This window comes from Megalops cyprinoides, chromosome 15 (genome assembly GCF_013368585.1).
Source record: "Megalops cyprinoides isolate fMegCyp1 chromosome 15, fMegCyp1.pri, whole genome shotgun sequence".
NCBI classification, from domain to species: domain Eukaryota; kingdom Metazoa; phylum Chordata; class Actinopteri; order Elopiformes; family Megalopidae; genus Megalops; species Megalops cyprinoides.
In genome coordinates this window covers 2,384,300-2,403,422 of record NC_050597.1, presented here as the reverse complement: position 1 = coordinate 2,403,422, position 19,123 = coordinate 2,384,300, and the positions used below count along the sequence as shown (strand labels likewise).

General features: G+C 46.5%; 1 protein-coding gene across 1 annotated transcript in view; it reads right to left on the bottom strand.

Annotated features, from left to right (window-relative positions):
- Window positions 1–18,784, bottom strand: part of bcl11aa (BAF chromatin remodeling complex subunit BCL11A a) — a 53,541-nt gene extending 34,757 nt beyond the window's left edge. The window contains exons 1-2 of the mRNA XM_036546957.1: window positions 18,306–18,784; window positions 13,569–13,910 (exon numbers count right to left, since the gene is read on the bottom strand). Coding sequence (XP_036402850.1) covers window positions 13,569–13,910; window positions 18,306–18,360 — 397 coding nt within the window. The 5' untranslated portion in view covers window positions 18,361–18,784. The remainder of the gene's footprint in view (window positions 1–13,568; window positions 13,911–18,305) is intronic.
- Window positions 18,785–19,123: the final 339 nt, after the last annotated feature.

The window sequence follows — 19,123 nt, the reverse complement described above, 5'->3', positions numbered from 1 at the left end:
GCGGCCTGCAATCATTTTTTCGCTTTGGAAAGTGGATTGTGGTAGCACAAAAAAAATAATAATAATAAAAAGGAAACAACGGCTCTCAGTCTTACTCTGTACAGGTTCCCCAAGAGCTGCGGAGTACAGACTGAACGAGAAGACTCAGAAAGCTTTAAAAAAAAAAAAAAAAAGTTCATAATTCACCCTCAAAAGGCAGCGATTCACAGCAGGAGGTGCTGACAGAGAGCCAGTCCCGCACTGCAATGCCCACTGCCCTGGAACACAGGGACGCTGATACAGCAGCAGACTGGCACCCTAAAACTTTACATCACATTATTGTCATTAATCAGATGCTCTTATCCAGAGTGACTTACAATTTTAACCATTTACACCGCTGAATATTTACTGAGGCAACATTTAATGAATCGAGCTCAATTTAATCAGTACCTTGCCCAAGAACTGAATCAGCAACCTTGTGATTATAAGCCCTGCACCTTACCACTATGCCACACTGCTGCCCAACAACATAAGACATATAAGACATAAGAGAGCTTTATTGTCATTGTTCAGGACAATGAAATTACAATGCACCACCTTCCAGCACTGCCCCTGACAGACCGTGTGTAACGATGGCTAGGCAGTATTAGGACACACGTACAGCTTAGCATTGAACTGAGCTGCTTTAGGAAGTGGGAAGGTAACCAGACGGTGGCAGGTTCTCGGCTCAGATGCAACACTGCCAGTGAAGCTTTGAGTGCAGTGCTTAAGCAGAAGTGTTTCGGTAACGTCTCCAGCTGCATTAAATACATACAGAGTAAACTATGCATGTCACCCCGGATAACGGTGTCAGGCAAGCAAAAATTTCATAATACAAAAATATTAACAATATTAAATAATTATTACCATCATTATAATCATTATCATAACCACAGGATGCACAGTCAGTGCTTGACTTTAACCACAGTTATTTTACTATGAATGATGCCATCAGCAGTAGATAAAACAAACACTCACTCACACACACACACACACACACACACACACACACACACACACACACACACAGACCATCACAGCACCTCATGGCACAGCGGTAAAACTCTGTGCGAAACAGAAGCCGCTGGGGAAGAATCAGGCCTGACCGCTCACTCAGGACACAAACAAGCCCATTGTCTCGTCTCAGCATAAGAACCGCTCTCCATAACACCGCACACCTCTGCCCTGTCAGGATCAGGATATTTCCTTTTCTCAAGCTTAGATGCCTCTGAATACTCAGAGCTTAGGGGAGGAAGAGAGGGAAACAGAGGGAGAGACACAGAGAGAGATATGTGTGTTTTTCTACTCAACTGACCATGTGAAAGAGCCGGCTAATAAACTCCTAACGCAGAGATGTCTCTCTGAGAGAAGGCCTGCAGCAATACCAGTACTGTGGATAAATTCTCCAGCCAAATTATCATTATAACTTTACCCCTCCAATACAGTGGGGGGTGGGATTGGGGTGGGGGGGGGGGGGTCCCCCAACATTTGCCATTTCCTCTGCCCGTTTTTCAGCATTAAATTATCCATTAGATTTCATCATATCTTACTAAAGCAATTACATCAAGAAAATGATAGCGCATGTGGAATCAATTATGCATGCCCCTGGCCAGAGACCAGAGGCAGGGAGGACAGAACACACACACGCACGCGCGCACGCATGCATGCACACACACACACACACACATGCACACAGACACATGCACGCACGCACGCACGCACGCACGCACGCACGCACGCACGCACGCACGCACGCACGCACGCACGCACACGCTTATTTACAGACAGACACACTCACTCACTCATATACACACACACACACACACCCACACACACATAAACACTTATTTACAGACACACATACACACATGCTCATAAACACACACACACGCACACACGCACGCATAAAAAAGACCCTGGATCTCACAGATGTGCCCCATCAGTTCATCTTACTGCCTAAAAAGTTCACGCTCTTAATAATTTATCTGTGTTCTGGATAGAGTTTCCCAGATGAATATTAACCGCTTTGATGGCTGCCTAAAGCCAACGCAGGGCCAGAGTGTTCCGGGGAAAACGGGCGCGCTCGCTTCCTCCTGGGGCGGAGTCTTCCCCTCCCTCCGCCCCTCCCACTCCCTCACCAACACTTCCATTAGAGAACAATTTTCGACAACTTATTTCTCAGTCATTAAGAATTCCTTTTCATCCCGATGTAGGTTTCAGCATTCCCTTGAAGCATGTGCACAAACTGGTAAGAAAAAACAACTGAAGAACCAAAGGGGAGAGAATGTTACCCCTTGTGGAAACTGGCATATTTTATTTATTTTTTATTTTTGTTTTCTTTTGTTTTGTTTTTAATTGTCTGGGCTCATTATCACTTGCTAATGTATTTGTTTGATTGATTTATTCTCTTTTAATAACTTCCTTCTGAAGCACACACATACTGTCCCTCGGTCTCTCTCACAAATGTATGAAATTCAAATCATTTTCCACGGGGAACTGAAAACCTCTATACTACAAGAACACAGCTGCATGTGTGTGTGTGTGTGTGTGTGTGCGTGCATGCACGCATGTCCTTGCTGACAATGCCACATACACCCTGGCATCAGGCCGATAGGCCTTTCTGTGTTTACAGATCATACTGGAGCTGTTTTTTTGGGGTCTAGACCATGTCTGTTTTCAGCATGTTCACAGAGTGACAGCCTCGGTGAGGCACAGCACCTCCTGGCATTCAGAGCCGGAGTGCCAGGCTGCAGCTTCTGCCAAACACACGGAGAGAGAGAGAGTGGCAAACGGCAGGCCACGTCTGCTTGTACTCCACCACGTGCTCAACGTCTACACAAAAAACTCAACGCTCTGAAAATCAATCGAGGGATACGCAAAGGAGTCACACATAAGCAGGCTAAATAATGGCAGGCATCTGGTGACAAACACCCAGAACGCCCAAACACCCCGAACGTTGAACACCCGAATGCTCAAATACCCAAGCCCCCAAACACCCGTGCACCGAACATCCGCCGCCTCGTGTTGGAGAGCAGGACCAGCCTCCGCGGCTCAGGACGAGGGCGTGATCAGAAGTGATTAATCACAGCCTCCTGTGCAAAAGCGCATTAACGAAGGAATGCGCAGTCATCATGTAAATTAAATATGTCAAATCTTCGGCTGAACTTTCAATCTTCAGACGAGAAAGCCCCACTTTAATTTACATCATCAATTTTCCACATTCTGAAACACAGAACTCTAAAGCAATGAAAACAATGCTCACCTTTTCCACCACACACACACACACACACACGCAGACACACACACACACACACACGCAGACACACACACACACACACACACACACACACACATGCAGACGCACACACACACACACACGCAGACACACACACACACACACACACACGCAGACACACACACACACACACACACACACACACACACACACACAACCCCTCATACCACAAGCTGACAGTGCTGGTGTGTTGAGAATGCACATGGTAATAGGCCAATCAAAAATGCAAAACAATTGGCAATTACTGAGAGGACCTAATGGTCATTAGAATTTACAACTAGGTAATGAACTAAAGTCTGCCCACACCATGCATATTCATAAAGCAATTTAGGCTTTGAAGATTAAAGAAGTGCTTAAAATTCAAATGAGCCTCAGCAAATTATCAGTAAGACTCAGTCAGGAAGTAGAGGCTTTTTGTGTGAGCGTGTGTCTGTGTGTGTGCGTGTGCGTATGTGAGAGCATGTGTGTGAGAGCTTATTTGCACATGGATGGGTTAACATGTGTCTATATGTTTGTGTGGACATGTGATTCTATGTATATGTATTTGTGTGTGTATGTGTGTGTGTCACTGTGTGTGACTGTATGTACATGTATTTGTGTGAGTATGTCATTGTCTTCAGGTTTGTTAGTATGCAAATAACAGGCCATCCCATCTTTTCCCATCATCCTCCAGGCTTGGGGTCAGGCTAGAGGGGCAGAGAATATTTAGCAAAAGAGCATCTGAAATATGGATTGTATTTCACATCAGTAAAGGGCCTCTGTCTTGTTTCCCACTATTATTATTAATATTATAAATACTAAATAATGCATTAAAAGGTTTTAATTATCATTAGGCTGATATTATCATCATCATCATCATCACCATCTTGTTAAGGGAAAAAAAACAAACTTTATGCTTCATACTAATGCTCCAGGGATGTGAGTTCTAAAATGAGGGAACATTTCAATACATTAAGGAGACACAACCCTTCACAAAGAGCCTCCAAACTAATAGTAACTTGCACAGGAAGCACCAGCATTATCGACCAGAACCCTGTGATTATCATTTCTTTTATCAAGAGGTGCAAAAATGCTTGGCCCAAGTCTTTCAAAAATGAGCCCCTTCTTGACCTTCATTTCATTACAAACAGGCCAGCACACATTCGCACACCCAGACAGGCATAAACTGCACGCATACAAGCAAGACACACAGAGAGGACTGATACTGTTAAAAAAGGGAGGGGCTTCACAGGTTATTAAAGTCCCGCTTAGACAGGCCACTTGTTTTGCCGTGCAGAGGAAGCGAACGCTCGTGACTTTTTTCGCCACTCTGCACAGGCTGCAGCTGTGTGTCAGCTCTCTCCTCTCCCCACATGCGTCTAAAAATAAAGCAATTAACTTATTGCTGTGCTGAAGAGAGCCAGGGTGACGGGGTGACAGGCCAGCCGGCCGGCGCGGGACAGCGAGGGCCTGCTCTCAGACCCCCGGTCAGCACAGAACCGCCAGAGTGCCAGCTGACAGGGGGAGGATTACTCCACTCCGAGGAAGCGTCTGTGCAAACAAGCGCCTCTCCGCCGACTCGTTAGAGCAACGCGCTGTTAGACAGCAGAGAGAAGGGACACGGCAGGCTGCGGTGCTTCAAACGCGCTCTCCTGCGCGCGAGGGTGCAGACACGGCAGAGTCCACACGCACCTCTGTAACCGGGGGAGACGGAAGGCGGACAGAACCGGTGCAGACGCTTAACATCCTGCATTTGCTTCCCAGCTCTGGCCAACACGCATGCATAAACACATCACAGTTATCATGAATTTAATTCAAAGCGACAGCGCCAATAACATTTATTATCAGAATCATTTATCATAAACAAAAATCTGTTTGGTAATGTGTGTCTGAAGGTGGCGTAAAAATGCTGCTGAAATCCGCAGGCCTCGGAAGTGTGTGGCTCTCGACCATCTCCAGTCATTAATCTCCCCCTAAACTGTCAATTACAGCGTTTCACCCGCCGTCAAAATCACTTTGGAGAGCGAGACGCGGTGCCTGCTCCGAGCAGTGCAGGACCACACACACACCACACACACGCACACCAAACACACCACACACACCTCCACACACACACGCACACCACACACACCTCCACACACACACGCACACCACACACACCACACACACCACACACACCACACACACCACACACACACACACCAAACGCATCTCCACACACACCACACGCATCTCCACACACACCACACGCATCTCCACACACACACACCACGCATCTCCACACACACACCACGCATCTCCACACACACACCACGCACCTCACGCATCTCCACACACACACCACACACCTCACACACACCACAGAGCACACCTCCACACACACACACACACACACACACACACACACACACACACACACACACACACACACAGCACACAGCACACAGCACACAGCACACAGCACACAGCACACAGCACACCCCTTCCACAGTTCAGTATCAGCTGAAACACTTCCGGCCAGAGAGGAGAGCTGCATATGTGTGCTGTTACACCCCAATCAAGCTCTATTTATCCTGCTCCTTTAATGATTCCCATTCACATGCACACATGCACACATCCCCCCCCCCGCGCCACGGCTAACGTCGCTCTCATCACTCCTCCGTCTTTTCTAAAAGTCGGCCTTCGCGGGCTTTGATCTGATGGAGACTTGTTGATGGCACCGGCGTAACGGTGAGCTGTGAGGCGCTCATTCAGGCCCGACTCGCCACCGTCGCTGAAAGGAACCAAATTACGCCGCTGCGGGATCTTATGACATGCAAAAGGAACAGAACAGAAGAGTGTCAAAGGGATTTACAGGTGTCAGTGGGAGATGATTTCACCAGTTATTTGTAACTAGCAGAGCCCGGGGTAATTGAATGTCTTAAGTGTCCTGCCTGGCAGAATTCAAAAGCAAGAGCTTGCAGCCTCAGTCACAGTGAATCATTTCTGAACCCGATTTCCGCCTTTGAAAAGCTCGTATGCCGTGTATGTATATGAGAGCGCGCTGAAATGATGGTTGATTAGCAAGGCTGACTGGCTCAGGGTAGCAGTGACATGCAGATCATGTGGTACAGACAAAACCCGTCCCTGCGACTCTCCTGCCAAACTGCACCTCCATTACACTCAAAAACAGAGGAGGGGCTAATGTCTACACCACCCTGTGTGTGTGTGTGTGTGTGTGTGTGTATGTGTGTGTGTGAGTATGTATCTCTACCTGTGTATATTTGTGTGGGTGTGTGTGTGTACATGTGTGCCCACCTCTTTGTGCATGTGTGTATGTGTGTGTGGGTAAGTGTGTTTGATTTACTATGTGTGCATGATTGAGTATGCACATGTATGTACATGCATTTATGAGTGTGTGCGAGTGTATGTGATTGAGTGTGTGTGTGTGTGTGAGTGTGTGTGAGTGTGTGTGAGTGTGTGTGAGTGTGTGTGAGTGTGTGTGAGTGAGTGAGTGAGGGTGAGTATGTGTGAGTGAGTGTATCTGTGTGTGTGTGTGTAGCCTGTGTGTGTCTGTCTATGAGTGTGTGTGTGTGTGTGTGTGTGTGTGTGTGTATGCGGCAGGACATTTCCCCGCGCCCCTGAGGGCTCCCAGCAGAGCGGCCGGCCGCAGCGCTGCAGTTGTAAAGGCAAACGCAGAACAGGAAAGCCCAGCGAGGAGCCAGGCCCAGCGCAGCCCACCCCACGCCTCCAGCTGCTGCTGCCAGCTCTCCCCTGGCAGGGATGTCCTCCCACTGCGCTGCCAAGTACCAGACCCTTTCATGTTCTGCTGCTCCAGAGCGGAGCCCCGCTCGCTAACGCTAGCGCGCGCGCACACACACACACACACACACACACACACACGTACGCACGCACACACACACGCACACACACACGCACACACACACACACACACACACACACACACACACACACACACACACACACACACACACACACACACACACACACACACACACACAGATACACACAATCACACACACACATAAACTCACACACAGTCACACACAGTCATGCACGCATACACAACACAAATTTTCACACACTCCATACACACACACACACAAATACACACACTCTTTTTCTCACACCCTCTGTATTACACACAGACACGCAAGCACGCATACAAACACACATTCATTCTCATATGCACAAACGTGTAAACACAAACATATACTCACGCAAGCGCACACACATTCGCACGCGCGCAAACACAAAGCTAACCATCCCTGCACTGTATTCCCTGTTTATGTAACAGCAGCCTGTAATCCACCGGGATTTATAAATAAGCTTTGTAGTATATAAACATTTTTATAGACACGTTTTATAAAACATCTGACATACTTTGAGAGCTGTGGTGAGACAGGACCCGGTGGGCCTCTGAATTCAGGGCGGCACAAACACTCGTTTCCAGCAGACAGGGAGAGAGAAGAGCCACCTATAAAATCTCTCCTGAAATCATCACCACTGCTCTTCTCTGCACCAACAGCGGTGTCCACGTATCAATCACACACCCCACCACGCCAACGCTTCCTGCTTCCCAACACTGCTGCCGCGATTCACCACCTGGGAATACCTGCTTTGTGGTAAGAAAGAAAAAAAAAAACACCACCTTCTGGGAGAAGAGGCAATCATTTCTGCAAAATCCTGAAGAAAAACTTGGCTCACAACGAAGGAAAATTCTTTTTTTTTCCCTGTACACATCAATCTCTCTCAACTACCTAAAATTACAAACAAAATATTGATATACGCGGCAAGCTGGCAATTATCCGGGAGCCGTCTCTCTTCAGCGGGCCGGCGGAGAGCCGTGAGTCCCGCCGCGCACCCACGGCCCTTGCTCCTCACGGCAAGGAAAGATGGCGGTGTAGTGGGAGGCTGAGCAGCAGGCGCCCGATGGCGGGGGCTCACAGAGGGCCGGTGGCACCGTGCCAGCAAGGGGGGGGACGTCTGGCTGTTAAACAGCTTTGTTCCAGCACGGCAGAATCCGTCCCATTCAGGTGCGGAGAACGGGCACGTCCCGAGCCCCGTCTGGGGGCCGCAAACAAATAAAACACATAAAATAAATTCCCCCCGGGTCGCCTTTCACATACAGACAACAACGCATCGCCACGGAGTATGGATTTATTTCTCCAAAGCAGGGCGGATCGTGCAGGCTGGACAAAGACTCTCACACTGAGGGGAAAAAGACATTTATAAAACACATTAAATAGAATTGTGTAAGGTTTTTTTTTATATCCCCCCCACTTTACACAAACAAAAATGTTAAGAACATGAGGCTGATACAAAAAAATCCTCCAGCAATATTTCATGCTCGAATGGAGAATTTGTTCCAGTTTAAAATGAAAGCAAACTATAATTTTCAAAACTGTAAACGTACACAAGACAGGCCGCTTCACAAAAACTCTCAGCAGAAATAATCTCCTGCCGGCCCACGCAGGCCTGTATCATGCAAATCAAATTGTCATGTTGAATATTAGACTCCGCCGCTGACTGACGGCCATGGGCTGCTAACGGCACAGAACATGCAGCCCGTGAAGCGCCGGCCTGGCGGTGCGGGGCGCAGATTGGTGAATTCTACGCCATCCGGGGATAACGGGTGAACGGGAAAGTCATGAAGGAGTGCACAGACACACAGATCATCCTCATGTGAGATGCACAGAGAGAAAGAGTGCGCAGCGCTAACGCAATGTGCATTTTTTAACTGCGCAGCACACTCCCGCATGGAGTGGACTCCCACAAGCTCGCAGACAAAGAGGAAAGCGGCACGGAGGCCGCTGGCACCCCCCATACCCCCCCACACCCCCCGCCTTGCGCTGAGCAGCCTGGGGCCTCTACAGCATGTGACACCCAAAATGACTGGCCAGGGTGTGCCTCCGGTGTAGGCCTGACGCTGATGAGGGAGGCAGGCCCTCGCCACAGCACCAGGAACACCACACAACACAGAGTCCAGGCCCCATGACAGACCAGAAACCCCCCACACAAACAGCGAAGGAGTGAGTCACCTCAGGGTCGGAAGAAGCACAGCGACCAAATAAAAAGGATAAAGCCCTGGCTTTCATGAGGGCTGGCTCTAGATTCTGCACTGCTGTAACTGTTACATACAGAACACCAGCATGCTCATTCAGCAACACTGCCACACTCCAGACAGCTCCCCGTCTGTCCGATTAGTATACTGCGTATATCCTGTTTCCCAGAATGCACTGCTGGCTCACACGTTTTAGCCACATGTCTGACAACACCAGTGAACACCAAAGCAAACACACCATCCTTTTCAGTGTCCCAAAAAACACTGGGCCACGTAATGCCAAAATAATTTTGTATTATCAGTGGTTTTTTTTCCCCCCCCACTTACAATTCCATCAGTCCCTTAATTTCATCCCAGCACCCCCCCCCCACCCCCGCCCCCCCAAACACACACACACACACACACACACACACACACACATCCGTGCATGTGCCCACAGCCGTGATCCCAGAGTGATGACGGGGGGACGTTCTGCTTAACGCTGCTGCTTCCTGATTCCATACTGAAAAACGCAGCTTTATCCAAACCATGCAACATATACCATTCATTTGCGGTCGGGCGTCTGGAGTTTCGGCGATAGCCCTGGCTTAACATCACAGCAGACTTCTCACCCATTCAAAAACGCCGCCTCTGCAGGGCATGAGCCCGGACGAAGGCATGTTTCCCAAGTCCAAATACTTTCACGATAACAAGACCCGCTGTGGCCTTTCACTCCTTACACAGAGTGCGATTTAAATAAAGGGCCTAACATGACAACACACATCAAACAAAACTGCAAAAAAAAAAAAAAAAAGGCAATGGCCTCCTTAGCCATTTAACAAAGCAACACAACGGTACCCAAACTAACACACTTCTCATAAGGCAGGTTACGGCACAGTGTAATTGATTCAATATTAATAGGACAGCACCTGATTCACTCTGAATACTGCTGCCATAGCAGTGCTGGGGTGGGGGGGGTGGGGGGGGGGGACGAGAGAGAGAGAGAGAGAGAGAGAGAGAGAGAGCTTGCTTCAGAAGCTCAACAAAGCATTTAAAAAACAATTATCTGTATTGAGGCCTGTTACGCGTGGTGGCTGTGCTGGTCTGAACTAATCGGCTAGTCTATTTCAGGACATTCATAATTTTAAAAGGGCCGCCCCTGTGGCAGACATCTTGAAATATTGTTTGTTATGTAAATCAAAGTTCATTGTTCCAGCCAACACGCGCGCTTACGGCCAATGCAAATTCGATCTGTCATGTAGACATATTTTTGGACGTTATGTTTCAAACGGGAGATCGCAGACAGTTGCTTTCGAGTGTCGTTTTGAGACCTCATTGAAAAATCGCTCTGAGAAAACAGATTCCGTCACTGCCACACAATTGCCCTGATTACGCCCGCGTTGCTTTGCGTACTGTTTTGGCAAAGAGCAGACTGCCGAAGACTGATCCCCCCCCCCCGCCAGTGGTCTCAGTCACTGATTTACATTAATTCCGGTTTACTATAACAAAAACACTACATTTAAAAAGAAAATTAACAGCCCTCCACCTCCCCATCTGAGGAGCTCCGAGGAGCACGGGGGGGGCTGAGGGGTGAGGTGGAGGTGGTGGGGGGTGCAGGCTGCAGAGCGGATTACCCCCGAACCCCGGGACGGGGGCCCCTGCGTTTCAGGGCCTATTTGGGGCAGCGTGAGCAATGAGCTCTCCCTCCATTCCAGTCTGACAGGTACTGCATTTCGTCTGTTCAAACACAGCGGCCCCGTATGTAAATAGGATGTTACATCACCCCGGCGGCCGCTCCGTATTTGGACACGCGAGACGGTCCGGGGACCTCTGAGGACTGTCACCCCCCCCCCCCCCCCCCCCCCCCCCCACTCAACCCCCCCCCCCCCCCCCCCCCCCCCGGCCCAGCCTCAGCCTGGCCTCAGCCCGACACCAGCCACACTTCCAGTCCAATTACCACTGCCCTCACAGTAACAATGGCAATAAAAAGAGGAAGAGTACTGCACCTCTTCCTCAGACTCCCTGCTGTTACCCCGGACAGGGCCATAGTAGGGGCCTCACTGCTAAGAGCTGGGTGAGAAAACGATCAAACAGCCGCATACTGTCTCCCTACAGCAGGAGGAGAACGTTAACATCTCCTGTACAGTATTTCTCAATCCCAAACCCACATTCACCTCAGAAAACATACACTTTCTACCAGCAGGGGAAAAAAAAAAAAAGCCTATCAGTGTCAGTCCTCATTCCTAATGTGACCGGTTCACCTCGTCGTTCTTTTCGGCCTGCAGTTGAAATCAAGCATTCAGAAGCTGCAGCGCAAGTTCCCCCACCGAATTATTTTAATACGAAAAAACAAAAAAAACAAAAACAACAACCCATAATACCAGTGACCCAACGCTCTGAGCTGAACCCTCGTACATTATGATGCAAATGAGTTTAATAACCCAGTTTAGCTGCTGACAGAAGGAAGACGAGGAAGTGTGATGGTAAGCCTGGATAAATGGGTTGCATAATTTGTGCTGAAAACGCAGCAGCATCTTTAAAACAAAGGGGGTTAAGCAGACAAACACGACCCCAGTTAGTGGTGTAGCCATTTAAGCTGGAGCTAACCGAATCGAACCTGAACACCGGGTCTGCAAATCGGAGCAGGGCACATGTCAGCTCTGTGTCCCTTCTGCCATAGGTTACCTGTGACTCACTCTCCGCATATCACAAAAAGGACTCTGAAAAGTACTGCAGTCACAGTGATCTCAGTAAGCAAGCATCATCTCAAACAAAGGTCAAGCACAGAGCATTTCTGACTCCACAGACCAAACCCTCAGAATAGGAATTAAAGCAGGCCAGAAAACTACTGGAAGAAAATGCAAGCCTGATAATCAGACACTTTCCCCTACACTGCAAACTTTACACCAGGATACGGACTGGACTGGACTGAAGCCACATGTTTTAGATACACACAGAAGAGCAGAAGACTTATAGCTACTTTGGGTCAAGCTTTAACCCCATGGATTCCAAAGATTTTTCAAAGTTGTTTACAGCAAAGTGATAAATGGTTTTGTTTTATGTCTTTTTAACTTAATTCAGACTTTTGTAGACCTAATTTAGCGCTGAAAGTCAAGCCTAGATTCTGTGCCTAATTCAAATCAAAAGAAAGTAAACTACAAAAAGTAATTTGTGGCATAACAATCTTTCAATTGGCTCACTCTCCCTCAATAACCAAAAATAACTGAACCCCTTTCTTCTTTTTTCCTCATTTTGGTAAGAAAGTGAAAACCTGCAGCCATACATTTCTACGGATAAGATGTGGCCGAGCAAAACCACAAAGAAATCAAGATACATCTGTCAAAACCACATCAGAGTCAAACTGGGGCAGGCCTGCGCGTCTCAGAGGCCAAAGCTGGGATGCCCTCCCCTGCCACACCAACCCTCTCAAACCTCCCCTTCAGTCCACACATCTTTCTCCATTTTTTCCTGGGACAAGGCCACTTACACACAAATCCTAACACATCCACTCCACTCAGCTCTGACCACGACAGTCACAAAAAGCAACTTAAAGTCAAGGTCGCTGATGTCACTTTGCCATTGGGCTATATTTGATTACTGTGGAAAAAACACCCTGTCAAACTCTATGGATCCTGGGACAACGGCTGGACTGGGTTAACTGTTTCCCCCCTGCTGACTGGGGGAGGACTGGCACTCAACTGGAGAGCAACTGTTTTTGGTGAACTGAGAAACTAGAAGATGCAACATGTGTAGAAGCCTGTAGTAAGCAGACTGCCAATGGTGTTTTGGAGTTTTACCAGAAATCATGTTCAGACTAACAGCAAAGTGAACACAAATCCTACCAATCCAGTAATAAAGTGAGATTTAAAGGCTACAGGAAGTATCACATTACTTTTGATGTATAGGTGTGGGTTTTCACTTTGTGGATAGATTGAACAGGCCCATAAAATTAAACAGGCAGACAGCTCTTTCCTATTCCAGTGCAAGACAAGAAAACCCTCAAAGAGATGTCATGTGCGTAGACAGGTGGCATACACCACTTACATATGTGGAGCCGGTGTGTGTGTGTGTGTGTATGTGTGTGTGTGTGTGTGTGTGTGTGTGTGTGTGTGTGTGTGTGTGTGTGTGTGTGTGTGTGTGCGTGCGAGCGCATGAGTGTCTGTGCAAAGTGCACCATTCCACCACACATGTCCCATATGTATTGTACGTTGTTGCTACTGTTGTTGTCATTACCTGTTATGTTTTCCTGTTTAGGGCAAATTCCTCGGGAGGATGTGGACAAGCAGTCGTCATCCTCGGGCGTGACTTGGACGCCCACTTCCACGGGGACGGCGGGCCTGCGCTGCTCACCCCGCGAGGGCGAGGTGGAGGGCGGCTTATCCACAGCCTTGTCCATGCAGAGGCTGCCGCTGCATTGCTTCCGTTTGTGCTCAATAAAAACGAGGATATCCCCCAGAGGGAAGTTCATCTGACACTGGCCGCAAGTCAGGAGGTCCTGCTCCGCTTCCGCAACTACCTGCACCAGCCCACGCTGCTCCTGCTGTTCCTCTGGGAGAATGGCAGCAAGGGGCTCGGCTACACACAGGAGGGGTGCAAAACAAGAGAGGGAGAGAAGGAGGGAGAGAGGGAGAGAGAGGGAGAGAGGGAGAGAGAGAAATCAGAGACCGAAATGTTCCACTACACAGCGCCAAAACTGAGCAGCAAAATCTCATGATCTTTCCAAACAACAATTTTTGGTTTGTTGTTGCGCGTTTTTCTTCTTGTTACCATTTTAGTTTTCCATTTTCTTTTTTGTTTTGTTTTTTAACCAAGCTTTAACAGAAGACTGTGTTTTCACACATAAACATACATTAAATGTAGAAGGGCATGTGGTCCTCTTGCTGTCATTTATTTTTTTGTGCGTGTTCAGCACTTGCTGTTTACACATTTGGAGGTTTTATGCAATTTAAAATAATATAAGTGCCTGTCTTTTTGAACAGAAGAATGCATTAACAAATACTTGCATGCTGACCTACACTTAAATTCACATCGGTGAGCAGACATACAATTATTCAATAGGTCATTAAAATCTAAAGACATTTAATGTGCTCTACGAGCAAGGATAACAACTTAAGTTAGAAGCATTTAATAATAATGTAACTGCCTGCCCTTGGTTTGCATCAATAAGCACCTCGTCGTACTGCCTGCACTGGACAGTGTGGATCTGTGCATGAATTTATATAGCCCGGGTAAGAACTGTTTGGGGGAGGGGGGGGAGTTTATCTCTAAAATATCCCATGTCAAAATACTGACAGGCAGCTGGTGGTAGAACAAGAAGCCGGTGAAGAAAGCTACAATTTAGTGTTAAACATGGGCGTGCAATATGTGCGTTGAAAGAAACTGTTTGCGACCCCCCAATTTTATATTTAAACGACCTTTTGAACGTAAAAAGGGAATGCCGTTTAAAATGTGCCCAACACATGTGCAAGCTGGAGAGAAAACCAAAATAGTACCGCGAATCCGTTTCGGGCGTCTGACTTCTATTTCCTTGATAACCGCTTTGGCGGCCGGAAATCGGTATTGAGAAACGCACTAGCAAGTGCTTGGCATAGATTCGGGAATATTTGGATTTAAATGGTTGCGCAGTTTTCTCTCGTTTGACTGTTCCTTATAAGTCTGTTAAAGGAAATTAAAAAGAAAACTGAGAATTGGAGTCAGTGCCCACAGTATCTGAAATCTTTGCACAGAGGTGAAAGCACTCTGCTAGCCTCCTAATGGTTAAGTATCTTGACCTTCTTTGCTAAGCTGCCAATTTCACATTTTAATGAACTTAAAACCACTGAGAATCAAAAAATAGATTTTAATTTGAGTATGGAATGATTGGAACAGATTTTGATAAAAGTGCTGGGATCTTGTGAACTGAGGTTAAATTTATTTCAGCCCAACCTACACCAGATACTGAGGGGCGTATGTGGAGTAGCTCCCAGACGTGCTTCTGAGAAAATATCATTTGAAAGATGCGATCGTACACGACATCTGCGCTCGAACTAGGACATTGAGATAACGTGATAAATTCCTGCTGCCGGTACTACCCTTAATTTTATTTCGGGTCAGAAACGGGAATTGTTTGGGGGGGAGGGAGGGTAGTTACACAACATTCCAGCGCATTTAGATGTATTAGATAATAATAATTGAAAGAATAGTCTGCCGCTTTGCGTGCGGAAGCTCGGAGATGACCCCAGCACTGACCACATCGGTAACAACAGAATCAGACCTTTTTTTATCCCGGCAGACTCCAAACAGATGCCTGTCTGTTGGTATTCGTTTCAGCCATGCTCTCTATTTTATGATTGCTGTTTGTTTGTGTCCGTCAAATGTATGTAAGGAAAATATAATTGTTTCTTGAAATGATGAATATTTTATTTTTATTTGCATAAAGCGTCTGAAAATATGTATTTTGTAAAGCATACAGTTTTCCTCCACAGGAGGAACAGAAATGTGTAGAGGAATGAATCGGTTCTTACACTGAATAATATACAGGCAAATCGTAAATGTTGTACCATAACGTGTCGTTTAACGTATATTGTTTTGACAATGTACAGTTTAAGCAGAGAACAAACATATATGCAAAATCGATAAATTGAAAGGCTCCTGATTTTATTATCAAAATTGTCTTGGATGCAACTCGCATTTTACAAAAGAAACTATATTTCCCGAGTATATTTGTGAGACGTAGATTTTGCTAGAGTGTTTTAAGCGTACTTACGAAAAAGGAAGAACATTATACTCCAGAGATGTTAGATCACAACTGCAGTACATTTAACAACACTAATGAAATAATACCTATGCAACTGACCATGAGGGGTTACAGTAAAGAAACATTACTGTGATCATTTATCCTTTAGAAAAACACTACATTTTAACGAAAACACACTTTTCTACTAAACACAAGTGGATTAAATCCGAGCATCTATTTCAGTGCTGTTTTCCTCTCTTTCGGTTGCAATGCATTTCGAAGATTAATAAGAAAACCGAGGTGCAGATATCATAGCCTGTCTTGTAGGGGAAAAAAATAGAAAAATATTTTAACTTAATAGTTTACCGAAGTTTGAAACTACACAAGCTCGACATCGTATTTAAAAATATAAGCTTTTGTAGTTTATTAATTCCGAAATGGAGGAATGTAATAAAATCAGAAATACTAACCTTAAGTTAAGAGCCTCCATACCCAGTCCCTGTGCATATTGTAAGATGCTAATTGTTTGTTGTATAACACAATCATATTAAGATACGTACAAGTCTACCCTTATAGTGTTGTTTTGATTAGGAGCTGATAATAAAGAATAAACACACAAAGATCCACTTAAAACGGTTAAGGATGATTTAAAATGACATTGTCCATAAGCACGTTGACAATTTTATATGAATTCGTTTAACTTAAATAGTCATGGAAAGACAGAGGATTTGAGGCGGGGGTAGCAAAGAGGAGGAGGACGAAAGGAGCCATAACCTCGTATTATGCGTTTCCCTTTATTCCAAACATATCGTCAGAATATGTAGATTGAGGTGGCGGTGAAATTGATCAGGTTCAAGTTCATTTCCAGTTTATTATCGTCTTCTGCCTCCTAGCGACAAAACGCAGACGCGCAGCAGCGACTTCGATTCAACTTGCAAAGACGCCTTTGAGCCGCCAGCAACCTTTCCAACCATGGGCAGAGTGCGAGATGTCAAAACGTAGCACACGCTTTATGATTTTAGAATGATTCGGGATCTGTCTGGATCGTTTGTCCAAAAGACACAACATAAGAAACTCAGGGTAACCCGTCTGTTCGTTACTTACACCGGAGGGTTACATTGTTTTCTTCGCCAGCAAACTGTTCCTCAAGATAGCCCTCTATTATTTAATTTTAAATAGAACATTTCCATATAATTCAAATACACTATCTGAATTAAAAGCTACAATTAATTCAGCGCATTTGTGGATTCGTTAGTGTGTTTTAGGCAAGAGTCTGTCAAATTCAAATTGAAATGTGTATCTTTGTCTTTTCCTTGCTGTTTCTTACTGAATACGCACGAGCTAACCAGCATCACGAATAGATGTTTCCCTTACCTGGGTAGTTGCTTAATATGATACATTAAAATGCATTTACACGACGATCCAGAAATGTGTGGAAACGGACAACTGGAAGAACAAACCGTGGAGTAAAGCCGTGTTCCTGTTGCTCTTTATGAAGCTCGCCCCCCATTATCTCAAGAGTCGCTCCTGAACACATTTTGAAATCTCTTTCAATAAAACCACAAAACGAAGATTTATATTCATAATATCCACCCATCTGGCTGTAGTCTAGGCAGATACATCAGGAAAATTAAGCGATTATTATTCTTTTTCCCCCTCTCTCTGCTTTCGTCTCTGCTGGCACTGGCTTACGCACACGCGGTACTTGTAAACAGTCGGACACGAGATTTTTCCCAATCAAAATCCACTTCGACTTTTTTGAAAATCTTCCAAAAAATAGTGCGAGAGGAGGGAAATCCTCTGCACAACATAAAGGGCCTGTTACGGGATATTCCAGTAGGTATACCGAATAACTCTGATAAAGCATGCATACCTAGACCAGTCGCCTACCTTAGCATATGCACTTAAGTGGCTAAAGCAGCGGGGGCACGCAAGCCGCAGCATATGCACGTTACAAAATTCTTATGCAAAGAACTCCGATTGCAAAAGACTGTACGTTGGAGAAAAGCAAAACTTTTTCCCTTGTTTTTTGGACAGGAGTGAACTCGCATAGGTATTTCTTGGATGAAAATGAATTTTCGCCACGCTTCTCAGTCAAGTCCACTTGACCACGATCCTCGCCGTCCAGTGTCCAGTATGCCTTCACCAAGAATAACGCTCGCCGCTACTATTTTTCTTCTTTTCTACATACATTAGGCTGTGAGCTGAGAGAAAGTAAGGGAGAGGAGTGTAAATTACAATTTTGGTGTACTTACGCGAAAAATCCCGTTTGCTTAAGTGCTGGGGCTTGCCTTGCTTGCGGCGAGACATGGTGGTTGGCGGTGGCTTTCAGCTCGGTTCACATCGGGAGAGCCGGGTTAGAAGGGAGACTCCAGAGAAAATATCTTCATCAATGCCTTTGACATCCAAAATAAATTAGAAATAATACAAAGATGGCGCAGGGAAGATGGATTGTGGGATAGCCGTCATGGCTTTTTTGAAAAGAGAGAGAGAGAGATGAAAAAATGGCAAAAGCCCCCCTGAGCTGCAAGTTCAAGTGCGGACGTGACGTCCCTGCGAACTTGAACGTCAGGAGATGGATGGACACAGACATACAAAACATGGGCAGGGCAAAGCCGGGGAGTGGGAGGAGGGAATGGAAATAACAAAACCAATGGACACTCATTAGGGGCTGGACATGAAATGTAGACCCGAAGAAGCCAATGGACAGAAAGATCAGGGGGCCGGACAAGAGGCACCGGAGAGAGAGCGCGCGGGAGAGAGAGAGAGAGTGAAAAAAATGTATAATGAAAGCAATGTGTAAAGCGCGCGGGCGGGGGGGGGGGCGGTGGACATAGAAAAACAGAGTGAGAAAAGCCAATGGACAGGAGATTCAAGGGGGCTGGACATACGACATAGGAGGGGAGGGGGAGAGAAACGTTTAATATAAGCCGTGGTAGTGGACACTGATCGGGGATCCTGAGCAGTGAAAACACCCGCGTGGTGGTCAGGCTGTGGCGTCCGCGTGCGTGCAGGCTGAAAAGGTGAAGCTGCTTCGAAGCGAAACTGAGCGCGAGGAGCGATCGGGTTGCGC